We start from the raw sequence: 18,363 nt of genomic DNA, 5'->3' as shown, positions 1-18,363 counted from the left end.
TCAGAAAATAGGACCCAGAGGCATACCCAAAGTGTAAGACAGCCCTAGGGTGAATGGAGCTTTTGGGCAGTTCAGGCCCTGGTGGCCTTGTTGCTGCAGAGGCAAGCCAAGTCTATCCGCAGGCATGCAAGATTTACCTCCATCCACCCTTTGTGGATGGAAGCACTGGCAAAAGATGAAGAGTGTTGCTATGCAACTTGGTACAGGAAAGAGAAATGCACTTTTCTAAGCTTTGTGATAAAGGACAATTGGTGCTTTTAATCCTTCATTTCTTGACACTTTCACATTAAATACAACTTATTTTGCTTTTGGCATTCCAACTATTTTGTGCAGAACCCACTGAATTGTTGCAGGCTTGGACTAGCTCAGAGAATTTCAGCCCAAGAACTGCTCCTGCCTGGTTTGTGCCATGGACAAGGAGTGATGCTTCACATCTGGCCTGGACTCCTCCACCCAACCTGCATGGAAGTGTACAGACCTGCCCAACACCAGTCATGCCTTATGACACCTGGATCTTTAGAGTGGCAGAACTCACCAGAGCAATACACACTTTCAGCTCCTGCACCACCACAGACCTACAAGCTCTGGCTGAGCACAGCACCCCTGCAAGTCACAGCATGCAGCACACAAGCAGGGCTCTGAGCCCCAGGGCCCAGCACAGACTCACCCTGAAGCAGCTCATGGCTAGGACACTCCATTCCCTTTGTTATCTGGCTTGCTCTGGAGCTCCCTAAAGTGAGATACCAGCTGGTCCTGCTCTGATTTTAGTCTGCACTGCCCCAGGAGGGATGGCCTTGAGCCCACCAAACTTCTGCATGGCTGGATGGACGTGGTGAGGACTGGGGCAGGGTATCAGATCACAGCACCACTTCTGGGAACAACCTTGGCTTTGGGAGAGCAGGAGACTTCAGACAGCTGCGGTGGATTCACTTTACTGCTGGCCTCTCCCTGCCTCCCTGGCAGCAGGCCTGTCAGCCTGCAGTAGATTCACAGTCTCCACAGCAACTATTTATAGCGGGAAATTCACAGCTCTACCGAGATGGAAACAGAGAAATCCTCCCCCTCTGCTCTGCCTTCTCCAGACCCAGAAACCGTGGGGCTGCCTGACTCTGCCCCTTGCTCCCAGCAGTGTGTCAGCAGGACTTCCTCTGCGGCACCATCTTCTGCCTGGCAGAGCCATCCCTGTTCCCAGACCAGCCCATGTGCCACACTGCCAGACCTGAGGAACCTCAGCCTCTCCAGCAGTGCCTGCACACAGTCCAACACCATTGCAGCATGGTGCTGCTGGCCACAGAGCCCATGCTTCCCCTGTTCCTGTCTCTTGGAGAGCAAGCACAGCAGCATCCTCCCCACAGCCCTGGGGGACACGAGCATCCCAGCACCACACAGCACAGGGGAGGAAAAGGCCACACACAGTAAGAATTGCATTTTTTTCCCCCACTGTCACAAGCTGCAGCCTCACACCGGAGCTGGGCATGGCCTGGCCTCCCCCTCACGGGGGCCCTGGGCTCGCACAGCTCGGGTTTCCTGGCTGAGGCTGCAGAGAGCAGGCCCCAGCCCTGCAGCAAAGGGTTAACTCCGCCTGCAGTAGCTCTGCTGCAGCTCCAGGCCGCCAAACCCAGGCCAGGGCCTCCCAGAGTGGTTCTCCCCCTGCCTGTGCCCCTCTGCTCTCACCTGCCTTCCCTGCACTAAAAATACCAAGGGAGGGAGCAGAGGCTGCGCCAGGCCGGGTGCTGAGCCCTGCGGGGCAGCAGGCAGGGGACAAGTGGCTTGTGACCCCTTAAAGGGCAACAAGAACACACAGAGTACAGAGAGGAGGGACTAAAAGAGGGGGAGAAGCAGTCTGTACAAAACTCTGCTAGTAAAGGAAGGGGAGGGAAGAAAAGAGGACAGATGGGCCAGGAGCCAGATTGCTGTTTGGGAAGAACTGTGAAATTCATTTAAGAATTGTTTTGGTAAATTAGGAGCACCGGTTTCTGCCTCACGCTGGTGGACAACAGTGACCAACAGTGACAACAGTGAAGGTTCAGCAACCCTTACCCACAGTGAGAGACCACAGCCAGAGCTGCCACGTACCCTGCGGCCCCAGGGCCAGCCCCAGACTCTGTGGAGGGAGGCTCCCTGCTCCCGTGGGCAGGGATGGTATTTGAGCTCTGGAAACTGCAGAGGGATGCAGGTGGAAGGTGGCAGAAGGTTATCTTGAAGAAACACAGCCTAGGGAGGAGGGAAAAGCCTCGCTCCTCACACAGCTTCTGGGTCCTGGTACTTCGGTGTACTGTTTCCACTTAGGAAGAAAAAGAGGCAAATACATTCTGTGTAATTTGCAATTGCATCATCATGCAATACCAGCATGACACAAAGGTTGTATATTAAAATTTATTGAATTATTGTGTAAGAATTCTCTTTATTAAAATCATTTTGACTCTAAACTGATTATTTACAGACAAAACCTCTTATATCACCAATAGATTCCTACATCTCAGAACAGTATCTACAAACAGTTATTACACTATGTAACAAAATTCAGATTTTTTTTCAAGCTTTTTATATTAATTATTAATTCAAACTTGAGAAAGACAGTACCTTGGGTGCTCTGAGCAGAACCTAAGGTGTGGCAGGGCATAAATGCAGGTCAGGCCATACCGTAACAGACAGACAGACACCAAGTCACAATGCTGGGACAGAGCAGAGTCACCACGACACAGACCAGGAAAAAGACTACAAGAGCAAATGCCCTGGGTGTTCTGGAAACCAAAATAACCATCCCCACAAGAAAGGCACACATTACAAAAAAAAAAAAAAAAAAAAAAAACAAAAAAAAAAAAAACACCAAAAAAACCAACAACAAAAAAAACCATCTTGCTGCAACTAGGGCACGCCCTGAAAAAGATGGCATTCCACCAAGAACCCTCTATTTTTATTTTAAAAAATCAGCCACCATTTCTACCAAAATAAAAAAGCTTTCAGGTACAGCCTAAATTTGCCACCAGACAGATGAAAGGAGGAGGTCTCACATCTATGTCATGTGGGCGCCAGCTATGCTTCACCGTGCCAAAGGGAGAGACATTCAAATACACTAACGGAGATTTATCTTAACACTGATCAGTTCTCAGCCTTTCACCCAGACCACGGCAAAAGTCCCTCCCTCTGACCACAGCACTAAATAAAGCTGGGTGCCTGCCACTGGGGAGCATCGAGGTCCTGGGAGTCCCACTGGAGCAGTGACATCCCTGTGTCCCACAGCAGGCTGCGGTAGCAGGGCTCTCTCTGCTGGTGCCCACTGAACTTGCTACCTGTGAGCAAACAGGAACATCCAGACAGCATTCTCTGTCCTTGACAAGGAATGTCCGGTTGGTTGTGGAATCAGGCAGAGACTGGAAAAAACTTGGAAGGATCAGGAGGAATAAATAAATAAGTTTTTTCCCTGCCATAGGGAATTTCATAATAAAACCTGTTTTGTGCAAATTTAAATGCAACAGAACCCTGCCACAGAAATGGATTTTGCCACAGGAGAGGGGCACGGACGGAGGTAAGAAGGGCCATGCCTAAACACTCAAGCTGATCCCAGTGAGGGCCTTCAGTGTGTGTCCACAGGGAGCAGGATGCTGGTATCTACAACATTGGGGACAGACAGATGGGAGGAGATGGGCACTACCAGCTGTCCACCCTCACTGCACCTGCACTGGGCAGTGTGTCCTGTCCAGCCATGCAAGGACAAGCTGAATATGTTAAGTAAGTCAACCACCTATGTTTAGCTCTATTTTTAAGTCTTGATTATCAATCTAATAAAAGCAGACTTTCACAGATACACTCGGAGAAAGGAGATGATTTCCAACATCCAGGAACACAGAAGCAGGGAGAATATGGATACCAGTGGGAGGTGGAATGAGAATTAAGCCTCAAGCCACTCTGTTCTGGGAAAGTGCAGAGATAATTCTGCAAAAATAGGGGCAGACACTGACAGTCTGTTGAGCCAGAAATCCAGCAGAGATTCTGTGTCTTCTGGCAGACACTGAGCAAGCTGGAGAGGCCACAAACCAGGCCTTATTTCCTAGGGCAGAAAGTCTATCCACCAACACACAAGGGGACAATGCTACTCCACCACTACACCTGCATCTGCCTCAAACCAAGCAATCTCCTCCTGCAGTCCCTAAAAATGGGCTTTACTAACACGCATTGTATTGGCTTTTTCCCATCCAGCAGTCCTTTCCTCTACTCAGCTTTATGGGGTGACCAATTCAATTAGATTTAGTCAAGACAAAGGTTTCAATGATGCTAAGTTCCCATGAGCTTTGTGGAAATAGATGGTCAGGCAGGAGTGAGACCCTAACTGGTCCTCACCTGGGGCAAGAGGCAAACTGCAGCCCCATTTTTGCCCAGCAGCAGCCAGCCAGCCAGCTACCCTGCTGCTCTGTACAGCAGGATAGAAGCAGAAGGGTGCACAGGGATGCTCATACTCTGGGCACACCATGTACCTGGGAACACTGCTATACTGCTGAGAGAGGGTCACAGAAGAGGAAGAGGCCAGCGTTAGCTTGCTCCAAGAGCAATTCTGCAACTGCACAGCACTTGCACAAAGCCACAGGGCTGATGGAGCAGGCCTGGAATTACTGCTATTTGCAATGTAAAGAGAGGTAGGGATGTGATCCTGCTCTGTTCTAGCTCTGCTCCCTCCTGGCCCACACAATCACTACCTCAGAGTAGTGGCAGAGGAGTCAGACCTGTTTACCTGCCCCAGGCACACAGGACATCAGTGTGGAATTAGCAGCTGGGGGGGCAGGGGTGGGGCGAGCAGGAGAGAGAACAAGTAAATCACCCTTATAAACTAGCTCTTAGAAGTCCTCTCTTAGAGGACTGTTCACAAAGTGGAGGAAACTAAGGAGGGAGCAGTGAGGAGCTGCCCAGTGACAGCTGCCAACTAAATGAGCTTGTGCCTGCTCCAGGCCTCTCCTCCACGCATGAATCATTCCTTTTTGCAGGACACCCGACCCTCCTTGGGAACATCATGGTTGTGCTTGACAGCTCCTTTGAGTTCAGAGCTCACCAAATAACCCTTCTATGTGCCACAACAGGAGAGTCTGAGCAGTGGAGCTGCGGGTTAGGTGTAAGGCAAGCCTAAGAGAAGAGCACAAAGAGAGCCTGGGACTGAGCCGCGGGGAAAGGCGAGCTGCTGGTACAACAATGGAGACACCTACAAGTGATCCCTGCAGACAAAGCAGTGGAGAAAACTGCTCCAGTGCTGACAGACGTTTGTCAGTAGAAGTGCACAGAGATACTTCTCCAAGAAAAGCTTTGTCTCAAAGCCACAAAGTTAAACATTCTCCTTTAGCATTTAAATACATTAACTTTGAGAGTATTTACAAGTCCAGTTCAGAGGAGCAGAACAGCTGGACACTGGAGGAAGGGGGAGTGGCACAAGGCATTTGTTGTGCTTTTCCAAAGAGCAGGGCAACCTCTGACCACAAGGAACCAGGAAGACAGATCCGAGCTGAGTCAGTGGAGACTCAAGTGAGCCAGGCAGCGACTCTCAGACACCGAATTTGTCCTGAGGGAAAGGGTGGGGGGTGCTGTTCATTTACAGTGGGCCCTATGGCAAACACCCATGCTGCTGAGCACATTCCAGCCAAGCAGGTGCCACACACGAGCTGTCAAGAGATCAGAGGACTGGGGAGCAAGAGACCTTCACCATCGGACACTCTCCTTTCCACATCCAACATCTGGGACCAGCAGAGACATTGCTGCAAGGAGTTTCTCAGGAGTGCTTGCTAGCTGGAAACAGGGGTTAGCACAGCGATCAACCCAGGAAAATCTTCCTGATCCCCAAGGAAGTGAGTGGTTGCAGCAGGGAGTGTTCCTTGAAAGGGCATCTGTGCAAGGCTGAGGACTCCACAGACAGTGCTCAGTGTTGTCACCTGGCTCTTCAATAACACGGTTTGCAAACTTGGCACATTCACATAACATCTGTAGGAAGGACCTGTGTGGTCCCTCAGCAGTCTGCCAGGGAAAAAACAGAGTTCGTCCTTTTTTTTTTTTTTTGTTTCATTTTGCTTTTAAAAAGAAAAAAAAAAACCTGTAAAAAAATATTCTCTGAGATGCAAGGACGCTTGTACTTTGTACTGCCTTGGCCATCCCCTTGCTCACGTCACCCGCAGGTTCCTTGGAGAGTCTGGTTCCAATGGCAGCAGGACACCCTGTTTATCAACTAGGATGAGCACTGTCCCCATTCAGCCAGGGGAGAGCAGTCTGTCTGTGCCTGTCACAAATCTGTGACTTTATTCTCCACAGCTGCTGCAATCTGTTGCAGTCTATATCCAAGCTGCATCTTCTGTGCCGTTGGATCTTCTTCCAAGGCAGTAATGATCTGCAACCAGACAGAGCTCACTGGCAGCCTTTCTCCAGCACACAACACCCAACCAGCTGAACACCATGCATTACGGAGAACCTCAAGCTGAAATTCAGCATGCTCTAGTCTAGAGTGCACATGCAGTAATTAATCTCAAATTAACCACAAAAGAAGTATTCTAGATTCATTGTAGTAACTTACAGATTTCACACAGGAAAAAAAAAAAGCTAAACTTCTCACCTGAAAATTAAGACTTTAGTAAATTATTCTGAACTAACTGCATGTCTTCTTTAAGTAGAGTATTTGGATATTGGAGTAAAAATAAAGAAGCACATATGAAATCCCAAGAGGCTCCAAGATAGAGATAAGCTCATTTTGCTGATCTGCTTCCTTGCTCTTTGATAAGAATAAAAACTCATGACATGACTTATGCATGCCAATGAAACAATACACAGTGTTGGAACAGTCTGGCTGCTCTTAATTGTTAACTTTTATCAGTTTTTTGTTCAGGTGGTAGAAGAAGAAATATCTGCTGGAAACACACACTCACCTGGTCATAGTACTTGTTGATGTATTTGTACAATTCATGTAGAGCCACCAAGGAATTGAGGTCACCTGAGTAATTCTGTTTATAAGAGAAGAAATCAGACAAAACTGTGAGATACCTAACAATTGTCCTGTCAAATTCTTTGTCCTCACAACTCATTAAGAAAGAAACAGGAAAGAATTCACCAACAACTACTAGCAAAGGAGAAAAAATCACATGTATTTCTTGCCCTGAATCCTTGACTACGCCCTCTTCTCTCCACTGCTTGCTGGGCAGACCCTCACCCTCCCTGTGGTGCAGGGAAGCCACTAGGCACAGTCAGTGTGTCTGAGCAGAACTGCACACTCAGCTGGAATATCTCATCTTTGCATAAATAACTCTCTCCTGGATGCACAGGTGAGGGGACAGGTGACTCCTGAAATTACTTTTATTTACCCGTGACAGCTCAGCCAGAGCAGAGTTCATCTCCTGGTCACTAGCAGAGATGGTCTGACGAATGTCTGCGTAGTACCTAGACAGAGGCACACAGGAATTAGTGCATGGTCCCCCCTCCTCACTGCTGAAACTACAGCTCCTCACATCCATCACTTACCTTTCCACCATCTGTTTGTAGCGAGGAATGTCCCGGGCATAAAGCAGCTTATTGATTGGAGAGTCCTTGAACATCCAAAACCAGAATTGGTTATGAAAAGCTCCTTTATTGTACTGTGGACTAACCTCAGCAGGTAACACCATCACTTCTATTTTCTGCAATTTGTTTGGGATCAGGAATTTTTTGTCCTCTGCATGGAGAGCCACTTCAAATAGCAGGCTCTCTTCTGGTAAAGCAGTCTGAGGTGCCCTGAGATGTGCCGATGAGGGCACCCCGGGATCCCTAGCCCAGCCTTCCCCCTGGAGCGGGGTGATCACCAGTATGAGATCACACTGGCTATGGCTTTGCACAGCTGATGCCTGATGTGCTCCAGAGATCCACCCATCCCATCTCTGGTGACTTGTGCAGGACTGTTCCACCCTCAGCACAAGGTGAGTAGTGATGGTGGAAATGGCCAATCTGAATGTCCCAAGGTGCATCCTGTGACTCCCACTGTCTGCCACAGCCAACTGAGTTCAGCTCTATCCCCCAAGTAGCTTTATTTACAGCTGTGAGCTGTAAATAAAGAGCACTCCTCAACAATTTCTTGTTGCTAAACAAAATCTGACCCTCCCTCCTCTCTTCCCAGGAGCCCCCAAGCCTTTCCAGCTGCACACGGAAGCCAGAGGGAGCCGGGCCTGCTGTCCCCTTGGGGCTATGTAAACATTATTGTCTTCCTAAGGCAGCACTGCTCAACTCTCTGTGCCAACCATGGTCCCTTCTCCCTCTGTACTCACCCGCCCTAACTTATGGTCAGCTATTGTACAGGAGTCCATGAAGGTCTGTGCAATGACCAGCAGCACAGCGTCCACATTATCCGATGTCTGAACATCAAAAACAAACTGGGGGTTCTTGATGATGTTGATCCAGAACCGCAGGGGGAGGCTGTAGAGAGGACAGAAGTACAAAAGGGCATCAGCTGAGGTAGCAGCTAAGGCGTTGAAAGATATTCTACATGTTACTGCATCTCTCTGCTCTGTCCTCCCAGCAAAACCAGCTCTTCACCCTATGGTCTGCTGCCCTGCACTTGAATTTTGCTCCTTCTCAGGAGGCAGAGGTGGCTGTCACTTTGCAAGCTCTAAGCAAGTCAGCAGTGCCTCCTCCAGGGCCCTCAAGAACACCCTACCTGTTTGTCTTCCAGATATGGATGGTCTCAGGGTCTGCAATCCCATAGTGTATGGCCTGCTCATCTAACAGGTCAAAGAAGTACTTGACTGCCAGAGGAACAGGGCGGTTGGTACTGAGGATCACCTGGAACAAGTCATCCACAAACTTCTGCAGAGTGCCCTGTGGAAAATCAAGCAGGACAGGGTCAGCACAGGCAGAGGAGAGTAGAGAGCCTAGACCTCAGAGATGAGAGGTCACCCTCTTCTTCTCAGTGACAGCCCCTCACCTACCCAAGGGTACTCCACCCCCATTGAAGGGAGCAGCAACAAAGGAGAAAGGAGGCCCCTGTGGTGTGTGGAACAGAGGCCAGGGAAAACCTTGTGAACAAAGCAAAATGTAGAGGAGACTCAAATGTTCTCAAAGCCACTGAAGGTAAAGTCTTCACACACACTCCTACAAGCTGCTGGGGGATATGAAGGATGGCAAGATCCCAAGCACAACACAATCTGTACTTCTCACCTTCATTGAGAGCAGACGTGTCAGATAGATCTCTGGGATTGCCTTGGCCCGCTCCCGGTCTCTTAAGCTCCCACGCCGATGCTTGGGAAGCTCTGGCTCTTCTGTTGGTTTTACCAGGTGCCAAAGTTTGATCCCACCTTCATCTGCGTCCTCCAGCATTGGTGTTTCTAAACCAAGCAATTGTTTACAGATGAGCGTTGGCTCTCTCACAGCAGACCTTGGCCAGGTGAGGCCCAAGAAAGCAAAATTTCCCAGTATAACAGAAACACAGATGGGAAGGAATCTCTGGAGGCCTCTATCCAGCCTTCTGCAGAGTACAACCATTGCCAACAGTACAGGAGGTTGCCTTTGTTCACCCAAAACCTTCAAGGTCTTGGAAACTTCCCCAAACAGAGATCCCTCACCACCCCAGTGGTCTGTTTCAGAGTTGAACCACCCGTTTGCTGAAGAAGTTTTGTTCCATATCCAATATGAATCTCTTAAGCTGCAGCCTGTGGCTACTATCCCTCATGCCACAGGAGTATCCATGGAATTGTCCACTCTGCCTGGCAGTAAGGAAACTGCCTGACATCCCTTCATCCCTCTTAGGCCATGCTCAGCACCTGAAGGCACAAAGATTTCTGCAAGTTGCAGACTGTGGTCAGCCCAAGAGAGTCAGACAACTGTGCTTGTTCTGCATTTTCACACCCAGCCCAGCCTTCTTCTAATCTCACACTTTTGCTTTTCTCTGACCTCACCTGACCAAGCTTTCACATTTCCTGACAGTCCTATGAGGGTCCAAGGTATGTGTCAGCCTTCTATATCAGCATAAAGCTGGGGCTACAGGCAGAGACTTGTCCCACTAACTGCAAGGCTCTGAAGTAATTTTATGAGAACAAGACATCAAACTCACTCTCTCCTGGGATGTAATCCTGATTTTCCCTGTGGATGTGCTTGGTCAGACGTGGGACGAGTGCTACTGTTGCTCCATCAGGCACCTGCACACAAGGAAAACAACAATATTCAAAGCAAATGGCATGTTTCTCATCAGCATAATAGGCAAGTGCTTGTAGAGCATAACAGGCTGTACCATCACTAAAAATAGGGACAGAAATAGGGATTTGGAGGCACCATTACTGTCTTTCCTGAGGGTGAGAAAATCTTGTCTGTACCAATTAAAGAACAAATGTTCAAAGCACAACGAAGATAATACTTAGGGACTGAGGTCATTCAGATCTAGGACATGTTGCAGCAAGGTACTAACATACTGCAAGATACAACACACTGGTGCAAGGTAATTTAAAAAATCCCTCTTTCCATTGTTAGAAAGTACTTGGCAGTTCCGTGTGTCATCACCTCCTAACAGATCCAGCCTGGAACAGGAACAGATCCAGCACATCACCTTCACTGCAGTATGAACTTGTGCCTATCCTTCCAAGCCCTACACATGCCCACATCTCAGGTATGGGACAAGGACAGGGTTGTGTTTAAGGAAGTCAGGCTGCAGCCACAGCACTGACTTAATCTGAATATGCTCTGCAACAAAGGTCCAACCTTTTGACAGTGGTCCACCAGGAGCCAGAGCTACAAACAGAGCCTGATAGTGTGTAGAAGGATGAGAGGAGAGATAAGGCAATGGCAGACTGAGTTCTGACCTTGTAATGCTGAAGAGTGTTCAGTCGTTTCCAAGTTCCTTGAACAACAGATGTCACATCCTCATCGGACAGTATCAGATGACCTGCCAGCCCTGATCTCCACTCTACAGCCATTGAAACACAGAAAAGGAAAGGATTAACTGCTCATTCGAGCCATCATCTGCGTCAACCTGGCTGACCTCATTAAACACCCGTTGACCTCATTAAACACCCTCTGGTCCTCGTCAGCTTTTACCTGCGCTATTTCACAGACAACAAAACCTGAGCAAGTGACTGTCATGATGCTGAATTCTGCACTCACAGGACAGACCGCTCTGAGCACAGGGACAAGTGGCCTCGTGGCCTCCCATGTTCCATCTGTGATGTTCCTACAAATTCTGTCAGATTGTGACTCTTCAAGGAGGTGGTTCAAACCACAAACATGCACCCACAGTTCTTATCAGCTACTATTTCCTCGGTACCTTCTCATTCCTAAATGCCATCATTATTCATAAACAGAATTAAGAAGATGGAAAACTGAGTGTTTTCTCCCCCAATGTAAGTCTTACCATTCATTAGCTACCATGGGCAAAATCCTCCCTGACATATATTATTAAGAGGCTGCCAGGAAGTGCCAGTCTATGCCCACAGCATCTTTGCACTGCACTCAAATCCTCCTCCCCTCCTACACTTTTTCCATATCTCTTTGCCCAAGCCATTGCTGTGGTCTGAGTCCGGCAAAGAACACCATGAAGTGAAAGAGGGTGACCCCAACTGCTTCTTTCCCACCCCTGCCTCTTTCTGTTACAGCCTCCTCCCTGTTGTGCCCAGCCAGAGTGGTCAGTGATTCTGCACACTCAGCAGAGAATGACAAATGTCACACGTGCCAGGGTGCTGTGCACAGACACTGAACCACCATTCCTTCACTTCCTCACTGAGTTTTGTCACCAAAGAGCTCTGCTCACCGAGGTCAAGGGTGTCTGGGTCTGGCCGGTGACAGTATGGCGTCCCTTTATAGATCTGATCTAGGATCTTCTCCTTCACCTGCGTTATGGTGTCACAGTCCAGCACTTTCGCAGAAATCCCTTGAGAGTCTTCTGCCCCTCCTCCACCAACTCCTGCTTGTGTCAAAGCATTTAAGGTCTGGGGAAGAAAAGGTCACAGCTACACAGCTGATAAGATTACATCTGACACATTTACACCTTTGATGGCTGGCATTCAGGCTAGTTAACAGTCCTTTCACTGCGAGATTCAGAAAATAAAACACCACAGATGTTAAACACCTCAGTCTTGTGTTCTTAGCCTTGTGTCAAGAGCTGGAAGCCAGTTCAAGAGCATTGGGCAGGAGCTTCGATGTGCCATCAGTAACGTCACCCCCTTATTTCTAGACACAGCATAGCATGTACACCAGATGAGTGCGGTAAAAGCTCCCATCAGCCTGGGGCAAAAGTGCCTGATTTAGCAGAGCTCTTCATTATCTATGCACCCCTGCTGCTGGAACAAACTTGGCTCCCAGGAGTCAGTGGCAAGATGTGCTGCACTTGTGCTTTGGTTATGGCAGCACAGATATTCAGCCCTGCTGTACAAAGAGGACAGAAGATTTGGCCCTTACCAGAGTGCGGTACTCCAGGTCCTCTCGCAGAAGGCGGTTGTCATTCAGGGTATATTTGGCTTTCCCTGTCACCCAGTCAACTGGCCCTTTGTCCACCTGGTGTTTGATTCCTCGAAACAGCATGTAAAGGGGCTCCCCAACAGAATCCTGGCATGGAAAGGAAGGAGAGAAATTCAGCTTACTCCTCCCAGCAGAGCCCCAGGCATGGAAACATGGATATCAAGCAGGACTGAGGACAGAGCAGCTGAGCCACAGTAGGCAAAGACAGAGCCTGTGCCAACAGCTCCTGCTCCCTGCACAGGAAAAGTGCACTGTCCAGCTAGCAGAGAGATGCACATGACCAAGGCATTGTTCTGTCTCTGTGTCACTAATCAGAGAAAATCCTTGCTGACTCCCGAGCCCTCTAGAAAAGGAATTAGACCAGTATCTGTTCTCTCATGCACAGACCAGCCTGTGTCCCGTGTGTTTCAAGATAAAGGAACTACAATGAGGCCTCCATGACTTGGTGACACATCCTGGAAAAAAACGGTATTGATGTTGATTTAAGAATCCCCATTCCCAGTGAGCAGCCCAGCCCTTATTCCTCACCCTGAAATACAAGGTGACCCTGGCACTATTTCAGCTATGAGTGAGGCACAAAGCAAATCTGTGCCTGTCTCCCCTCTTTTGGCCCCTCTACATTACAATGGGACAAAGAGCTCACCCTCACAAAGGCGTACAGGCAGATGGACATCCAGTTGGTCAATAGCTTCTCTACCACTGTTTCTGTCCTGAAAAAGAGCATCAGGTTGGTCACAGGAATGTGGTGCAGAACTGGGGGAGATTTGAAGGTAAAGATCACTCGCTTCAGAAGAAGGGCACTCTAAGTCATGATACAGAATGGAGAGGGGAAAAAAAAGCCTTTCAAATCCAGCACAGTTAATGCTTTTTACACTGCTTATTGGAAGCACTTGTCAGCCTGAAGGAGGCACCAAATTACAGAATGGGAGAGACAAGAAGCAGGGAACAGTGGCAAGCCTCTGGTAGGTCTCAAACAAGGGAAATGTGGTCAGATCAGAAGGATGGATCAGATAGGAGACTACTGGGGATCTAAACATGGGAGATATCTCAGTTTAGCATCCAAACATGGCAAGACTGTGAACTCAGGGACCTCTAAACAGCAAAGTGGGATTAGAAGACTTGGTAGAGCCTTTCAGAGCCAACCAGGCAGAAAGGCTCTGTCCCCTCAGGAGTGGGACCACAGCTGGCTCACTCACCTCCGCAGCATCAGCTTGGGGTTCTTGGCCACATACTGCTCCACAAGGTCGTTCAGGAGCGTTTTGAGGATGTCAGTGAAGTACTCCAGCTTCCCATGCAGCGACACCGTGAGCAGCGACGCCACATAGGCGCGGTCTCTGGGAGAGAAAGTGCGCTGGATCTCCAGAGTGTGGATGAACTGGTGGGAGAGAGAAAAGCCAGTGTGTGAATCTGCTGAAAACAAAGCAGTAACAGCTGCTGGCTCTTGGAAGAAGAGGTGCAGAGACCTATTAAGGAATGAACGTTAACAGACACTGCTCACCTCCTGCTGCCAGTGCCATGGTTCTGGCCCCGCAGCAGGCTGCCAGCAGAGAGAGGGACATTACCTTTGTGAGGAAGAGTTTGCTGTTGAGGAGGTTGGAGAGCTGGACCAAGCCCTGCTCCACTGTTTGCCGTCGGCACTCAGGGATGTCAAGGTCCCTTTGCAGTGGGGACTCACGGTGGCCCGGAAAGAAAATGCGCTCTGCGTAGGACTTGTAGTCCAGGAAGGGGATCCCTGTGCCCACAAGGTCACTTGTGAGGTCCATCATCTCAGTCATCAGGTCTGAGAGAAAGGAAAATGCCCATGAGGATGACACAACTGACATGATCTCAACTGATGGTGCAGAGCATGAGGTAAGTGGAGGAACCAGGGCCAGCAGCAAGGGACCAAGAAAGAGGAAGGATGTTTCCTCTCAGGAAGAGGCATACAGGGGTCTCATTCCTAGAACATTTAAAGCTAGACTAGGCAGCAGGAGAAACAGCATGAGGAACGTTCCAATCAGGAGCTGGTTTCCAATTTTGTAAAGAGAAAGACACCATTCAGCACACATCTGTGGTTACAGGCATTACCTACAGCAAAGATAGAGTATTATAGACCTGCTCCTCACTCCTTCACACATTAATTGGGGACTACAGTCTCAGTCACGTGCAGAGTTTCAGAGCCCCAGGTCTCCCACAGTTGTAAAGAGCTGAAGTAAAAAGTTTGTAAGCTTAGAACACGGGCTGCAATTCAACTTGCCCTACACAAAGACTGGGCTAGTAGTTGTCCTTAAGATCCCTCCAAGTGTGCTGTCTCGACTTTAGCTCTTCACCTGAGTCTGGAGGATGAAGTGGAAAATGAGAGGGGTCTGTATAAATCACTGTGCCCTGAATTAAAGAAATATAAAAGGAAGAATTTAGCTCTACGTTTCTATGCACTGGCACAGGATAAATTATCGCCTGCTCTGAGCTATGCAGACAAGTACACAGGAATGGGAGGAGGGGTAGGGTTGAGGGAGGTTCTCCAAGTTTCCCTGAAGCTGCAAAAACACAGGAGCTCAGTGACTGACCTGTGAATTCCTTTTTGCATCTGTCTCGAACACTAGTTTCCAGATTTTCCAGTTGGATTTGAACTTTCTTGTAATCCCTCAGAGCCTGTTTGCTCTTCCTCCTGCAATAAGAAGCAAAATTGTTCTTGGTGGCACTAGCCCAGGGACTGTCCTTGTCAACCGCTGTTTTGCTGCCAGGGCAGATGGTGCTGAGGGAACTTCTACAGAGCATAATTTTTGCAGGACATCACACAGCATTACAGAAACTAGATGTGTCTCTTAAAGCACCCATTAGATTCTGAATGAACCACAGTGCAGACTGTGACTAGCAGTGCAGCATGCCTCCTGCATCCAACACCACCAGGGGCTCAGAATTTGGCACAAAATAAAGAAAACTGTAACCTTGTTTAGGCCCAGGATGTACACACTGGGTGACACCCACTGAAAAACACTGAGAGGATCTTAAAGGCCTCATCCATGCCAGAACTTCTTACCTGTATATGAAGACGATGACCAGAACAATCAGTGCCACAAAAGATGCACCAACACCCAAACCAATCTGTGCCTCCAGCGGGAAGGTGAGCTGGCTTTCCGTGTCATACTGCACTCGGCCCAGGAGGAAGTTCAGGTTTCCCATCTGAACCTGTAAGAAGAAAGTATTTGCCATGATGATTGCATTCCTCTGTGCAGGAATGAAATACAAAGCCGCAGGGCCTTCTCCAGAATGAGCACAGGGGGCACACAGCTGCCCAGAAGAGCTGTCCCACAGCACAGTGAACCCAGCTATACTGTTTACTTTCAGGCAACTTTAACCTTTAAGAGCAGAATTTGAGAACAAGACCAGTTCCCTGCCACCCCTGTTACCTCCCCCATCTGTCAGCAGGGCTTGTACCTTTCCTAACTTCACATCCCACTCCCACTTCTTGCACATGCTTCTAGGAATGTCAGGGTTCCAGGCAGTGCTGCTGTTGCCCTACCGTGAACTCTGGGAGCAGGTCCGTGCCCTCCCGCTTGGTGCGGTGCCGCGGAGCCGGCTGCTCTGAGGGGGGCTCGCAGTAGAGGTGATTCCTTGTCAATGTCTTCACCACACAGATGCCTTCCCCAATCATAGCCATAACTTCATCCTTGGAAATAGCCAGATCTAGATTTTCCCCCTGAAATACATTTGGACAGCACATGAGATCAGTAAAAAAAACAGCTATGTATTGCCATAGCTTTAGAGAAGATGGAGGAAACCAATACCATGAGATGAAAGCAGCCTTTTCTCTTTGTTTAGGCTCACATGTGAATAGGCTGCAGGAGTTAACTTTGTAAGCTAAAAAATTCAGTCGCATATGATTTAGATTTAGCTTTAGGACCTGTAGCACACTGCATAAGTACAGTTATAAATAGCCTGTCCTCTTAAGGCTCTTCAGTGAAACCCAGCTAAGCTCAGCTCTTCACTCTGTATATTTAAAAAGGTAGTCTCATGTCCGTTAACCAGCACACTCAGCTGAGTCAATCACTGCCTTTGAAAGGTACAACATATCTGTACTATTTCTCTTATTTGCTTTAATTTTGGGAGAGTAAGACTTTTTTTTTTTAATAAAACCATGCTGACGGATGTTAATTACATTTTTATGCTTTAATGCTTTCTAAGCCCAGAGCTCTGTCAGGGTAGCCCAACAGGCTGACAGATCAACCTCCATGTCTTTTAAAGTTCTCTTCCAGTCTTCTCAAACTGTCCTACATCTCCAAGATGCATTCAACTCCAATGGCACTGGTCGAGGCACTCCTATGCTCTTACATCCTCACAGTTTTTCACCCATATGCAAAAAGAGAGCATGTGGAGAATTTGCACCTACAGCTGTAGCCATTATTTTCTTTAAGAGTACTGGACTGAAAAGCACCTTTCCATACAAAAGAAATACCTCAAAAACTTTTTCTTGCATGTACAGTAAAAATAGAGTCACTGTGCTCTTCTGTATCATCTTTAATGAGTGATTTTTCTGCCTTCACTTAGTAACAGGTCTTCCCCACTGGCAGGACTCTTTTACTCCTAAGTTACTTCTAGAGGAAACTGAAGTAGTTATGATAAGGTCAGCAGCTGAGAACAGGATGTGGGGATAATGTAGTACTAATATCTCATATACAAACAGTTTATTAGGATTAAATAAAACCCAAAAAACAAACCACAGAAGTTTCCATAAGCCCTATGAAGCCTAGCATTGATTTATGGACTTAGGAGGCTTTTTTGATGTACTTTTCCCTCCTCTTATGTACTCACAGGCCAAAGTAGATGTGCTGTGACAGGTTGCAACCGGTCAAATGCTTTAAAAACCTTGGATGCTGCACGACACCAACTTAAAACTTCATACGAGGAACATTAATTCCAGCTGGTTTTGTCTTACCTCCACAGAGATGACACTTCCTGGCTTGTGGCGATATGGTTTGGCAGGGTCCTCAGCATTCAATGGTTTTAGGATGGGGTTGACTTCATAAGAGAAAGGCATGGGATGCAGTGAGTTGAAATCAAAGCTCAAATTATCCAGAATAAATTCCAGTTTGATTCGGACACTCCTCAACAGCAGGTTAATGGCTGGAGTTTTGCACAGGATCAGGTAGGAAGAGTTAACGAGACATGGTTCTTCAAACTAAGTAGAAAAGGCAAAAAAAAGTGTCAGTAATGGAACACCAATGCTTCTCCTGCAGCTTGGCAATACTTTCCATCCCAAACAATCTGGGGCCAGTCTGCATTCTTCTAATCTGGAGAAATGCCAGAAGAACCCTGCTTAACTGTAAAGGGGAAAAATTCAAGATCTGAGGAATTCCCCATGTTCCTCTAAAGGAAAGCTTTCACAGCACTGGTTTTGTTGGATGGTCTCAGCAATGGGAATCAGCTCTGACATTCCCCTGGCAGCAAATTCTGGAGAGAGAACAGACTTAGATTTCCCTGCTCTGAGAGAATAGGACCAAACATCTTCAATGCAAGGCTGTTTTCCCAGTCTGAATGCTTCTGTGGAAGTGTTCCCATGCCTGGCTGGATATGTTTTATACATTTGGTGAAAGTATTAAGAGTATTTTGTTTTCTGCCCTACAGACACAAATCTTTCCTATGAACATTGATAAAACCAGTTGTTATTGGTGCATGTGCATCAGGAGCACATTTATGCACAGGAAGCCCTTTATTATTTGCACTAATGATGCAAATCCTTCTTGTACTCAGGCTGCCAACACCCTCTACCTCTGCAAATTCTGCTGCATGCTCTGTGACCTTGGTGACCACATCAATACCTCTGTAATGACCCATCTCAGCAGACTAGCAGCAGGAGAGCAGAAAATAATTGTGGTGCTGGTAATTTCACTGCCTGGTTTTGTATGTCAGAGTGAAAGATATCCCAGGAACTATAGGGACAGACTGAAATAT

General features: G+C 47.9%; 1 protein-coding gene across 4 annotated transcripts in view; it reads right to left on the bottom strand.

The window, feature by feature from the left end:
- Positions 1-2,362: 2,362 nt before the first annotated feature.
- The window catches only part of PLXNB1 (plexin B1), a 77,069-nt gene continuing 61,068 nt past the window's right edge, over positions 2,363-18,363 (bottom strand). For all 4 annotated transcript variants that reach the window (XM_059856582.1, XM_059856581.1, XM_059856584.1 and 1 more), the window contains exons 21-38: positions 17,348-17,590; positions 15,935-16,111; positions 15,452-15,600; positions 14,979-15,079; positions 13,995-14,212; positions 13,629-13,807; positions 13,076-13,142; positions 12,373-12,519; positions 11,726-11,903; positions 10,782-10,885; positions 10,040-10,124; positions 9,148-9,314; positions 8,648-8,808; positions 8,259-8,406; positions 7,483-7,547; positions 7,326-7,401; positions 6,894-6,968; positions 2,363-6,361 (exon numbers count right to left, since the gene is read on the bottom strand). In XM_059856582.1, the coding sequence (XP_059712565.1) occupies positions 6,257-6,361; positions 6,894-6,968; positions 7,326-7,401; positions 7,483-7,547; positions 8,259-8,406; positions 8,648-8,808; positions 9,148-9,314; positions 10,040-10,124; positions 10,782-10,885; positions 11,726-11,903; positions 12,373-12,519; positions 13,076-13,142; positions 13,629-13,807; positions 13,995-14,212; positions 14,979-15,079; positions 15,452-15,600; positions 15,935-16,111; positions 17,348-17,590 (2,445 nt within the window). In that variant the 3' untranslated portion in view covers positions 2,363-6,256. The remainder of the gene's footprint in view (positions 6,362-6,893; positions 6,969-7,325; positions 7,402-7,482; positions 7,548-8,258; positions 8,407-8,647; positions 8,809-9,147; positions 9,315-10,039; positions 10,125-10,781; positions 10,886-11,725; positions 11,904-12,372; positions 12,520-13,075; positions 13,143-13,628; positions 13,808-13,994; positions 14,213-14,978; positions 15,080-15,451; positions 15,601-15,934; positions 16,112-17,347; positions 17,591-18,363) is intronic.

The sequence above is a fragment of the Haemorhous mexicanus genome, chromosome 11 (assembly GCF_027477595.1).
Source record: "Haemorhous mexicanus isolate bHaeMex1 chromosome 11, bHaeMex1.pri, whole genome shotgun sequence".
NCBI classification, from domain to species: Eukaryota; Metazoa; Chordata; class Aves; order Passeriformes; family Fringillidae; genus Haemorhous; species Haemorhous mexicanus.
The sequence above is the reverse complement of the archived record's forward strand: the minus strand, read 5'-3'. Positions and strand labels throughout refer to the sequence as shown.